We start from the raw sequence: 13232 nt of genomic DNA, 5'->3' as shown, positions 1-13232 counted from the left end.
CCAAAGTGGTTTGAATAATGCACCTTTCCAATTGTCACCTGTGCTCAAATTACCATAAACTGGCTACCTCTGACCACTCTAGGGAAAGGATTCAGTGATTTCTAATTGACCACTAACAGTAAAGACACAGGAGGTTTGAAACAGCTGAGACCAGATTTTGAGAATGACAAGCAAGGTCACAATTGTACTTTTGAACTTGATGTTGCAGGTGTTCACAAGCATGACGCGTCTCCTGGACTTTGTTTACTGACTGGAACAACGAGACAGACGAGATGGCAGAACTAGGCCAACAATGGGTGCAAGGTGCCAAAAAGGTAATAGAAACCCAAGTTCTACTTTGAAGCAGCATAAATCAGTCATGTCTCAAACATTAAAATAGGAAGTGGCCTGATCAAGACCTTTAAACAGGTAAAAAGCCATGAAGCCATGGCCATGAGCTGCTAGTCACAGAATTATTACAATATGTGCTCAGAGACCCAAGGTTTCATGAAAAGCCCCATCTCTGCCTGGCAGCAGCACCTCTGTGCTTTTTGTTCCAGCATTTGGTTAGCAGCAGGACCCCATTATCCTTCAGCGTTCTGTAGTTGTAACAGATTCCAGCTTCAGAAATATATATATTTTTAAAAATGGATTCCAGCTGCCAGGGGTTCTCTCTGGGAGATTTTCTATCTCTGAAATGGAATTGTCTTTTTCTCCCTTTTTTCATGGTGAGAGGGGCACGAAGTACACCTCTGATAATCTGCAGAGGCAAAGCCTTGCATGAGCACGCTGACAACCCTGCAGAGAGAAAGCCTTAGGCTGGAAGTTCAAGGCAGCTAGGAGAATGAACATTTTGATGAATAAAGCAATTTGATAACTACCGTGTTGTGGTCTAAGACCCAACACTGACAGGCTTGCATGGTGACTACGGAGGTTGCAACTATTTTAATGGCTTCATCCACTTTAAAAGTACTGGTGATTTTTCTACTACTGCATTGAATCACTTGATGTTTCATGGAAGAGTTCCTTGGTCTTTTTGCTAAAATGTAATTCCAAGCTAGGAGAGATGCTGTGATTTCAGAGAATTTATTTTCCTCTGTAACATTACATATTTTCCTCTGGGGTATCAATGAACCTACTGACTACTCCGGGTATTATGTCTTTAGGATGTCTTCACCTCTTATTTCCTTAACATTTTTAAATGAATCTCTGATAGAAAAATGAACCTGAAGTCTTGCTTAGGCTTTGATTCATTCAACAAATATTTATTACAAACTTGCTGTTTTAGGTGCCTGGGATACAGAGTAAAATCAACAATGATCCTTGCCTTTAACAAAGCTTACATTCTGTTGGAGACAAAGAGATAATAAATATACTTAATATCATCTTTTGTAATAACCATTATACTTCTGCTTGTGAAAAAAATTGCATTCAATTTTTGCTCACAATCTTTTTTTTTTTTTTATTTTGAGACAGAATCCACTCTGTCATCTAGGCTGTAGTGCAGTGGCACAATTATACTTCACTGAAATCTGTGCCTCTGGGGCTCAAATGATCCTTCTGCATCAGCCCCCCAAGTAGCTGGGACTACAGGTGCATGCCACAATGCCCAGCTAATTTTTGCATATTTGTAGTGACGGGATTTTGCCAGGTTGCCCAGGCTGGTCTTGAACTCCTGGGCTCAAGTGATCTGCCTGCCTTGGCCTCCCAAAGTGCTGGGATTACAGGTGTGAGCCACCATGCCCAACTCATCTTCAGTTTTTTTTTCTTCCTTTCTTTCCTTCCTTCTTTTCCTTCCTTCCTTTCCTTCCTTCCTCTCTCTCTCTTTTCTTTTCTTTTTTTTTTTTTTTGACAGTCTTGCTCTGCTGTCCAGGCTGGAGTGCAGTGGCATGATCTTGACTCACCGCAACCTCTGTCTCCTGGGTTCAAGCAATTCTCTTACCTCAGGCTCCTGAGTAGTTGGGACTATAGGTGCCCACCACCACAACTAGCTACTTTTTTAAAAATTTTATTTTTAGTAAAGATGGGGTCTTGCTGTGTTGCCCATGCTGGTCTCAAACTCCTGTACTCAAGTGATCTGCCTGCCTCAGCCTTCCAAGGTGCTGGGATTACAGGCATGAGGAACTGCACCCAGCCTAATCTTCTGTTTTCAAAAGAAAAAAAAATCCACCCACAGGTAACAGAATTCTAAAATATTACTATCTGGAGCCCTTTACTTCATTTTCCTAACTGATACCTGCCAAACTATTGGTAAATTCAGCTCTGTGAGGTGAAGGGGGCCATATAAATGATTATACTCTCACCTTGAATCCTGTCATCTTTAGGATCTTCTACATCACAAGGCTAAAGCAAAGTCTGGCTCCTTTCCACTTTTCTGCTATCAACATCAGCTCAAACACATGTAAAATTAATAAAGTTGCTTCTTGATGGCATCAGTGAAATAACTTTACGGTCATTCATATAAAAATAGACAGCCCTGGCAGAGCACAGTGGTTCACACCTGTAACTGCAGCACTTTGGGAGGCTGAGGTGGGAGGATCACCTGAGGCAAAGAGTTTCAGACCAGCCTGGTAAACATAGCAAGACTGACCCTATCTCGAAAGAAAGACAAAGAAAGAGAGAGAGAAAGGAAGAGAAGAAAGAAAGAAAGAAAGAAAAGGAAAGAAAGAAAGAAAGAGAGAGAAAGAAAGAAGAAAAGGAAGGAAGGAGGGAAGAAGGAGGGAGGGAAGGAAGGAGGAAGGGAAGGAAGGAGGGAGGGAAGGAAGGAAGGAGGGAAGGAGGGAAGGAAGGAAGGCAGGAGGGAAGGAAGGAACCTCTGCAGAGAAAAGAGGAGCTCAGAATGTGAAACCTCAGTAAGGTAGATGTATCTGTATAGTTTTTCTTTTTTCTTTTCTTCTTCTTTTTTTTTTTTTTTTTTTGAGACAGAGTCTAGCTCTGTCATCAGGCTAGAATGCAGTGTCACAATCTCAGCTTACTGAAATCTCCACCTCCAGGTTCAAGCGATTTTCCTGCCTCAGCCTCCCGAATAGCTGGGACTACAGGCACGTGCCACCATGCCCAGCTAATTTTTGTATTTTTAGTAGAGACAGGGTTTCACCATGTTGGCTAGGATGGTCTTGATCTCTTGACCTTGTGATCTGCCCACCTTGGCCTCCCAAAGTGCTGGGATTACAGGCGTGAGCCACTGCACCCAGCCTAATTTTTGTATTTTTTTAGTAGGGACAGGGTTTCACCATATTGGCCAGGCTGGTCTCGAACTCCTGACCTCGGCCTCCCAAAGTGCTGGGATTACAGGTGTGAGCCACGGTGCCCAGCCTGTGTCTGTATAGTTTCTTTTGAATTAGGGTCAAGAAAATTTGAGTTCATATAAACTGTTTGCTACTTCAAGAACAGCGATGGAATTTCTCCTTTCTAGGGTCAGCCTAACATGTCCCTTTTAAGAAGAATGATGTGAGATGCACTGAAGGCTTACTACTTGCCTAGCCCTATGTCTTAGCTTGGGCTGCCATAACAAAATATCATAGCACAGGTTGAGTAGCTTATTATTTATTTATTTAAGAGGGCCTTGCTCTGTCACCCAGGCTTGAGTGCTGTAGAGCCATCATAGCTCACTGTAGCCTCAATCTCCCAGGCTCAAGCCATCCTTCCATCTCAGCCTCCCAGGCAATTGGGACTATAGGCCCATACCACTAAGCCCAGCTAATGTTTTAAAATATTTTTTATAGAAAAAAGGTCTCACCATTGCCCAGCCTGGTCTTTTACCCTGGGCTTCAGCTTCCTCCCACCTCAGCCTTCCAAACTGCCGGGACTAGAGTGTAAGTCCCCAGACACGGCCTAGGTGGCTTAAACAACAGACACTTATTTCTCACAGTTGTGAAGGCCGGGAAGTGTGAGATCAGGGTGCCAACATGGTTAGGTTCTGGTGAGGGCTGTCTTCCTGGCTTGTAGACAGGAAGCTATATTCTTGTTTGAGAGAGAAAAGGAGGAAAGAGGATAGGGGAGAGGGAGGGAGATGGAGAAGGAAGGGGAAGTGGGGGGAGAGAGAGAGAGAGAGAGAGAGAGCTCTCTGGAGTCTCTTCTTATGAGGACACTAATCCCATCATGCAGGCCCACCCTCATCACCTCAAATAAACCTAATCACCTCCAAAGGCCTCATCTCAAAATAGCATCTCATTAGGGTTTAGGGCTTTAACATATGAATTTTGGGGAGTCACAATTTAATCCATAGCACTCTGTTGGAACGTTTCCCTCACTGCTACTAATGTCACAACACCCCTCAAGAAGACACTGGGGCTTAGACAGGTTAATTAAATTGCCCAAAGTTACACAGCTGGTGAGTTTGAGCTAAGCTGAGGTTTTTACTTAGATATGAACTAAAAATCTCTTCAGGATAAAATGGTGGCCAGGTACGGTGGCTCATGCCTGTAATCCCAGCACTTTGGGAGGCCAAGTTGGGCATATCACTTGTGGTCAGGAATTTAAGACCAGCCTGGCCAACATGGTGAAACCCTGTCTCTACTAAAAGTAAAAAAAAAAAAAAAAATTATCCGGGCCTTGAGGCTCAAATATGTAGTCACAGCTACTTGAGAGGCTGAGGCAAGAGAATTCCTTGAACCTGGGAGGCGGAGGCTGCAGTGAGCTGAGATCACACCACTGCACTCCATCCTGGGTGAAAGAGCAAGACTCTGTCTCAAAAATAAAATAAAATAAAGGAAATAAAAGAAAAATAAAATGGTGCTTCTAATACAAACTTATCAGAAGGAAAACAGTTTCTAAGAAGGTGGTCATATGCTTTTAATGGAAATGTTAAGACACCCTCAGCTGGAAGGGATTGTCTTTGACAAACCCCATCAAGCACCTAATAGTTCAAGATCTGCCTGGGCAACTGTGAGACCTTGTTTCTACAAAAAATGTTTCCCAGGCTGGTGTCGAACTCCTGGGCTCAATCTATCCTCCTGCCTCAGCCTCTCAAACTGCTGGGATTATAGGCATGAGCCATAATCTTTTGGGTCACATATTCTTAATAATTTAGGATGCTACAAGTATTCATGTTCATTACAGTTAGCAACTGGACTTAATTTAAAGAACTTTGTCAAAGACTAAGCGATTATCTCAATGCTCCTTTCAGCAACGCCAACAAATGAGTATGCTTTTATATATATGATTTTTTGGAGTTGTAATTTGGGCATATGTTTTTTAATACTGTCTTATAAAATACATAGTGCTGGCTGGGTGAGGTGGCTCACACCTGTAATCCCAACACTTTGGTAGGCTGAGGTGGGCAGATCACTTGAGGTTAGGAGTTCAAAACCAGCCTGGCCAACAGGGTAAAACCCCATCTCTACTAAAATACAAAAATTAGATGGGTGTAGTGGTGCATGCCTGTAATCTCAGCTACTCAGGAGGCTGAGGTAGAAGAATCGTTTGAATCCGAGTGGCAGACGTTGCAGTAAGCCAAGATTGTGCCACTGCACTTTCAGCCTGGGCAACAGAGCAAGACTCCATATCAAAAAAAAAAAAAAATTGAAAAAAACCATAGTGCCGAAAGAGGTAAGTCATATCTCACCAAAGTAATAAAATTTGACAGTCAGAATACATGGAATGTTCTAACTGCTGGCTATTTCTAGCTTTTTTAGTTGACCTGACAGTAGGCTACATAAGCAATTCGGAAGAGGGTTTTTCTTTTTTTCTTTGTTTCTTTCTTTTTCTTTCTTTCTTTTTTTCTTTCTTTCCTTTCAAGGCTCTATGCTTCAGTGGCTTTTTTTTTTCTTTCCTTTCAAGGCTCTATGCTTCAGTGGCTTTATAGGTCAATAATATGTAAAAACAGTAATAAAAAAATTACAACGGGACATGGTGGTTCATGCCTATAACCCCAACACTTTGGTTGAAGCAAGGAGGGAGTAATCAGTTTCAAACCAGCCTGGGCAACATAGCGATACCTTGTCTCTACAAATAAAAATAATAATTAGCTGGAAATGGTGGCATGTGCCTGCAGTCGCAGCTACTCAGTAGGCTGGGAGGAGAGAATTGCTTGAGCCCAGGAAGTCATGGCTGCAGTGAGCTATGGTCCTGACACTGCACTCTAGCCTCCCCCTATCCCCTTCCTTCCTTTTCTCTCTCCCATGCAAGAACACAGCTTCCTGTCTACAAGCCAGGAAGACAGCCCTGATTAGGTGATTAGGTTTAGTTGAGGTGATAAGGGTGGGTCTGCACGATGGGATTAGTGTCCTCATAAGAAGAGACTCCAGAGAGCTCTCTTTCTCTCTCTCCCCCTCCCTTCCCACTCCTTCTCCATCTCCCTCCCTCTCCCCCATCCTCTTTCCTCTTTTTCTCTCTCAACAAGAATATAGCTTCCTGTCTACAAGCCAGAAAGACAGCCCTCACCAGAACCCAACCATGCTGGCACCCTGATCTCACACTTCCTGGCCTTCACAACTGTGAGTAATAAATGTCTGTTGTTTAAGCCACCTAGGCCGGGTCTGGGGACTCACACTGTAATACCAGCAGTTTGGAAGGCTGAGGTGGGAGGAGGCTAAAGCCCGGAGTAAAAGACCAGCCTGGGCAATGGTGAGACCTTTTTTCTACAAAAAATGTTTTAAAAAAATTAGTTGAGCTTGATGGCATGTGCCTGTAGTCCCAGCTGCTTGGGAGGCTGAGATGGAAGGATTGCTTGAGACTGGAAGATTGAGGCTACAGTGAGTTATGATGGCTCTTCTGCACTCCAGCCTGGGTGACAGAGCAAGGCCCTCTTAACAAAAAAAAAAGAAAAGAAAAAGAAAGAATAAGAAACTTACAGTGGAGCATCTCAGAACTACAGCAGAATCAAGAATATGATACAGAATTGATAATTTGAAAGAACAAAGTCCACCAGCCCCAAGTATAATACATAAGATTAGCTCATTCCTTCCTATATAACCTAACCTTTAACATTTCATAAAACCACCAGTTTAGTCCTAATATGAACAGAGGTCATTAAACAAGCAGGAGCCAGCTCTTGCCTAAGAATATCCAGGCTGTTGCTTTTTTTTAGGAAAGCACTTGTTTTCAAAAAGCAGTTTTAAAATTAGTTTTAAGGGCCGGGCAGGGTGCCTCATGCCTGTAATCCCAGCACTTTGGAAGGCTAAGGCGGGCAGATGACTTGAGCCTAGGAGTTAGAGACCAGCCTGGGCAACATGGTGAGGTCCTGTCTCTACAAAACATACAAAATAAGCTGGGCATGGTGGTACATACCTGTAATCCCAGGTACTTGGGAGGCTAAGGCAGGAGAATCACTTGAATCCAGGAGGCGGAGGTTGCAGTGAGCCAAGATCATGCCACTGCACTCCAGCCTGGGCAACAGTGAGATTCTGTCTCAAAAAAAAAAAAAAAAAAAAAAAAAAAAAAAAAAAAAAGCCAGGCATCGTGCTGTACACCTGTATCCTAGCTACTTGGGAGACTGAGGTGGGAGGATCGCTTGAGCCCAGGAGTTTGAGACTGCAGTGAGCTATGATCATTCCACTGCATTCTAGCCTGGGCAATACAGCAAGTCTCTTTAAAAAAACAAAACAAAACAAAAAAAAAACTTTGGGAGGCAGAAGAAAGCGGATCACAAGGTCAGGAGATCGAGATCATCCTGGCCACCATGGTGAAACCCCGTCTCTACTGAAAAAATACAAAAATTAGCTGGGCGTGGTGGCGCATGCCTGTAATCCCAGCTACTCGAGAGGCCGAGGCAGGAGAATCACTTGAACCTGGGAGGTGGAGGTTGTAGTGAGCCGAGATCGCGCCATTGCACTCCGGCCTGGCAACAAAGTGAGACTCTGTCCCAAAAAAAAAAAAAAAAAGTATTAGGACTCCAGCGCTAATACTAGTAGGCACTCATAAATGTTTGCGGAAGAAAGAATGCAAGCATGCTTAGTGGGCCTAGTGAAAAGGATAGTCCTTTTCCTTTAATATACTAGAACTTCATTGTCATTGTTTATTATTTATTTTTTTTTGAGACAGGGTCTCACTGTCACCCAGGCGGGAGCATAGTGGCACAATCTTGGCTCACTGCAACCTCTGCTTCCTGGGCTCAAGTGATTCTCCAGCCTCAGCCTCCCAAGTAGCTGGGACTACAGGTGTGTGCCACTGCACCTGGTTAATTTTTGTATTTTTGTAGAGACGGGGGTCTCACCAAGTTGCCCAGGCTGGTGTCGAACTCCTGGGCTCAAGTCATCTGCCCGCCTAGGCCTCCCAAAGTGCTGGGATTATAGGTGTGAGACACTGGGCCCAGCCACAAATTTTTAATAGGAGTTGCATATATAAAGCAATTAAGACAACCCATTTCTAACTTTACTACATGAAGTACCTTATCCCAGGTAATTAGAAGAGATTATATATTGATTTTCTTGCCCAATTAGTTATCCCAGTTATAGATCTCCACTAACAAACTTAACTGTTCCATTCACTGGCTGCTGGATAGTATATCTTTGGGTCACTATTAAATGAATAGATCTATAAAATGTAGTAAAATACTCTTCCCTGGAGAACTAACATTTCTCTAACTGTATCAAGGAATCATAGACCATCTTTTGAAAATGTCAGTGGGAAGAATCATACCCCTGAGCTATACAGTTCTGAGCATATTAACAGTAAAATAATAATTTGATATTAGAAAACATATGCATAAGTATGAAATTTGTTTCAAATAGATATTTTTGCTAAATACTTTTTGTTGTTGTTGAGACAAGATCTCACTGTGTTGCCCAGGCTGGAGTGCAGTGGTGCAATCACAGTTCACTGCAGTCTTGACCTCCCGGGCTCAAGCGATTCTCTTGCCTCAGCCTCCTGAGTAGCTGGGACTACAGGTGTGCAGCACCACTTGTGGCTAATTTGTGTATTTTTTGCAGAGACAGGGTCTTACCATGTTGCCCAGACTGGCCTTGAACTCCTGGACTCAAGAGATCCAACCTCAGGCGAGAGCCATCACGCCCAGTCACATTTTTGCTAAATTCTTTACACTGGTGAATCTCAAAGAATTCTCTTATCACCAAACCATATCCTGCTAAGTGTACAATTAACCTGTGAACTTCAGTCAGACATTTTCAGTCAGGCATTAGTTATGTAAGGCCACCAAATGCCAAGTGTTAAATTATCACTCAAAGATAAATGACACTTGAGTGTGCTGAGTTTATACCTCTAAAAATGCTTATAATACCATAAGACTGGTGTGCCAGTGTGTCTGGCTGCCAACGTGTCTATGGCTGAGCCAACAAGAATTAGTCTCTAGAGTCTCTGTTTCCAAGGAAGTCAATCTGTAGATTCCCATATTGGCTGCACAATGGAATAAGCCAGGGGCTGTGAAAAATACTGATGCCTGTTGAAGCTTGATGGAGCTGGGGGTGGGGTATAGGGCAGTGATGATCAGAAATAAATAGAAGTGGGAGTCCTTAGTGTTATTGGTGGCAACATTGAAATGCATGAGGGTTGTTTATTGTATAATGAAGTATTTTTCACATGAAGTCATTCCACTGTATTTATTCTTATTTTAACCATACAACTAAGTAATAAAGGAAATGAAATATTGTTCTATATTTTTAAAAACTACTTATACCTGGATCTCACGCCCCAGAGATTCTAATTTAAGTGATCTAGGGTGTGGTCTGGGCATCAGGAATTTTTCAAGCTCCAAGTGATTCTAATGTGCAACCAAGTTATGAATTATTGCTTTAGGGCTTTTGTGTTCTTTGAGAATACTAAGAAAATTCAGAGGGATAGGTTAAAAACACACTCACTGTTCCTCAGTTGCTCTGACATCTATCAGCAAATAAGCTATAACAGGAGTTACAGGGCTTTGGGTCTTTTCTACTCCAGATTGTGTTCCTGTCCTCTTTTAGCCACCAGGGTTTTAAGAATTTTTATTTATTTATTTACTTACTTGAGACAGTGTCTCACTATTGCCCAGGCTGGAGTGCAGTGGCGCGATCTCGGCTCACTGCAACTTCTGCCTCCAGGGTTTAAGTGATTCTCCTGCCTCAGACTTCCAAGTAGCTAGGATTATAGGTGCACACCACCTCACCCGGCTAATTTTTGTGTTTTTAGTATAGACAGGTTTCACCATGTTAGCCAGGCTGGTCTCAAACTCCCTACCTCAGGTAATCCACCCACCTCGGCCTCCCAAAATTCCAGGATTATAGGTGTGAGCCACCGAGCCCAGCCCAATGATTGATTGACTGATTGATTGCAAGACAGGGTCTCACTCTGTTGCCCAGGTTGGAGTGCAGTAGTGAGATCATAGCTCACTGCAGCCTCAAACTCCTGGGCTCAGGTGATACTCCTACCTCAGCCTCTTGAGTAGCTGGGAGTAGGGGCATGTGCCGCCACTCCCGGCTAATTAAAAAAAAAAAAAAAAAAAAAAACTTTTGTAGAGATAGGGCCTTGCTTTGTTGGTCTCAAACTCCTGGCCTCAAATAACCCTCCTGCTTTGGCCTTCTAAAGTGCTGGCATTACAGATGAGAGCCACCACACTTGACTGTCACCAGGGTTTTCTACTACAATATTGCTTGAGGCTTTTTCTGTTACTTAGACTTCAAGGAATGTCCCCAGTTCAGGTGGAAAACAGTCACCTCAAAGATGGAAAAGCTGAGTCTGAGAAAGAGTATTAGCTTTATATTCTACAGAAGAAATGCCATCCAGGACAGTCGACATTCACTTCCTTCATTCAGATACTCATTTCTTAACCACAATTACCCAATTTTGAGCCATTCCTCTATAATCAAGTATCACTGAGGTCTGCAGTTCTAACTCCTAAATCTCTCATGTCAGCCTCCTTTTGCCTTCTGTGTTCCACTGCTTAGGGCTGGGATTACATGTATGAGCCACCACACTGGCCCTATGCACAGTATTAACCAGTAAAACCAGCATTCCTCATATAAAAGCGCTTTGTTAACCTTCCAACTGTTCTTTGCAATCCAGCTAACATCCCTTCAAAACACACTATAGGGTAATCTTTTACTTATTTATTTTTTGAGACAGGGTCTGGCTCTGTCTTCCAGGCTGGAGTGCAGTGGTGTGATCTCAGCTCACTGCAACTTCCACCTCCCAGGTTCAAGCAGTTATCCTGCCTTGGCCTCCCAAGTAGCTAGGACTACAGGTGCGTGACACCACACCAGGTTAGTGTTTTTTTGTTTGTTTGTTTTTTTGCGGAGATGAGTTTTTGCCATGTTGCCCAGGCTGGTCTTGAACTCCTGATCTTGAGCAATCTGCCCACCTCAGCCTCCCAAAGTGCTGAGATTATGGGCATAAGCCATCATGCCCAGCCCAGGGTTATCCTTTAAAAGTCCAATCTGATACTACTACTTCTTGGTTTAATAATTCTAATGCTCCATTCCTTTTAGGATCAAGTGTATACTTCTCAAGCTCTACTACTAAACCATCAGCCATTCCTCCAAGCATGTCTCCAACCTCATGGCTCTCTGTGCTTGCACAGACTACCTGCTATTATGAATTTTCAAAATCATTTCTTTGCTCCTTAGTCTGAATTGTACACTAAGCCAGTGGGCACTCCCTCAACAGCCCACACTCACATCTGTAATAACACCTAACACCCAGCATTAGGATTCTCACTATAATTGACTGTGAGCTTATACAGAGTAGGGGCTGCATCTTTTGCCTCTTTCCTTTGGGTTTCACACAAAACCTGGTACATAGTAGGTGTTAATATTTGTTGAATGAATGCTATGTCATTTATCATTTTATATGTCTATGCTTTGTACATGCTGTTTCTGTTCACTGGGTACATCCAATCTCCATGCACAGTGTTTTTTGTTTTTTTTTTGAGACAAGATCCTGCTCCGTCACCCAGGCTGGAGTGCAGTAGCACGATCATAGCTCACTACAGCCTCCAGCTCCTGGGCTCAAGCAATCCTTCCACCTCAGCCTACCAAGTAGCTAGGATTACAGCTGTGTGGTGGCAAATTTTTAAATTTGTTGTAGAGATGGGATCTTGCTATGTTCCGCAGGCTGGTCTCAAACTGTTGGCCTTAAGGGATCCTCCTGCCTCAGCCTCCTAAAGCACTGGGATTATAGGCATCAGCAATGGCACCTGGCCCCATGCACAGTATTTATACCTCCATTGAAACCTGGCTGAAGCATTTTTTTTCTCTGTGAAGCATTCCTGGACTTGGTTCCCAAGACAGTGATGATCATGCCCACCTTTTAGCCACCATTATATTTTATATGTACTTCTAATCAGAGTATCTACCATTTTGTGCTGCAAAAATCTCTCCTCATGTGTCTCCTTTACTAGATTGTAGACAGCTAGTGGCAGCAACCTATTTTATTTATCTTCATATTCTGAGCACTTATTATGTAGTAGGCAACTCGTAATTAATTGTTCACTTTTCCACTTTGTAATTAAGCCTTCAGTGCTTCTTTTACATCATAAACAGATTGTTCTAAAACAAAATTCAGGTCACGTTTTTCTTTTTTTTTTTTTTTTTTAGATAGAGTCTTGCTTTGTTGCCCAGGCTGCAGTGCAGTGGCACCATCTCAGCTCACTGCAGCCTCTGCCTCTCAGGTTCAAGTGATTCTTGTACCTCAACCTCCCGAGTACTGGGACTATAGGCACGCACTATCACATCCAGTTAATTTTTGTATTTTTAGTAGATACGGAGGTTTGTCATGTTGGCCAGGCTAGTCTTGAACTCCTGGGCTCAAGCAATCCACCTGCCTCAGCCTTTCAAAGTGCTGGGTTACAGGCATGAGCCACTATGCCCGGCCCAGATGGTGTTTGTCTCATGCATTAAAATCTTCAGGGATTTCCCTTTACCTAGAGTGGCCTTTCTCAAAGTATAGCATCTGGACCCCTGCTGGCACACATGATAATTTTCACATGATACACAATAGTTATTTTTATTTTTATTTTTTATTTTTTGAGATGGAGTTTCACTCTTGTTACCCAGGCTGGAGTGCAGTGGCCCAGTCTCAGCTCACTGCAACCTCCACCTCCCGGGTTCAAGCAATTCTCATGCCTCAGTCTCCCAAGTAGCTGGGACTACAGGCACCCACCACCATGCCCAGCTAATTTTGTATTTTTAATAGAGATGGGGTTTCACTATGTTAGTTAGGCTGGTCTCGAACTCCTAACCTCAGGTGATCATGCCTTGGCCTCCCAAAGTGCTGGAATTACAAGAGTGAGCCACTGCACCCAGCCAGTTTTTTTTAACGGTTATTTTAATTGTGTTACAAAAATTGAAATCTACCAAATGAATTATTTTATGGATGCTTTTGCT

General features: G+C 43.1%; 1 protein-coding gene across 1 annotated transcript in view; it reads left to right on the top strand.

Moving 5' to 3' along the window:
* Positions 1-208: 208 nt before the first annotated feature.
* CDR2 (cerebellar degeneration related protein 2) overlaps positions 209-13232 on the top strand; it is a 77134-nt gene continuing 64110 nt past the window's right edge. The window contains exon 1 of the mRNA XM_032242928.1: positions 209-314. Coding sequence (XP_032098819.1) covers positions 293-314 — 22 coding nt within the window. The 5' untranslated portion in view covers positions 209-292. The remainder of the gene's footprint in view (positions 315-13232) is intronic.

Source organism: Sapajus apella, unplaced genomic scaffold (assembly GCF_009761245.1).
Source record: "Sapajus apella isolate SASKATOON/1434 unplaced genomic scaffold, GSC_monkey_1.0 scaffold51, whole genome shotgun sequence".
Taxonomy (NCBI): Eukaryota; Metazoa; Chordata; class Mammalia; order Primates; family Cebidae; genus Sapajus; species Sapajus apella.
The sequence above is the reverse complement of the archived record's forward strand: the minus strand, read 5'-3'. Positions and strand labels throughout refer to the sequence as shown.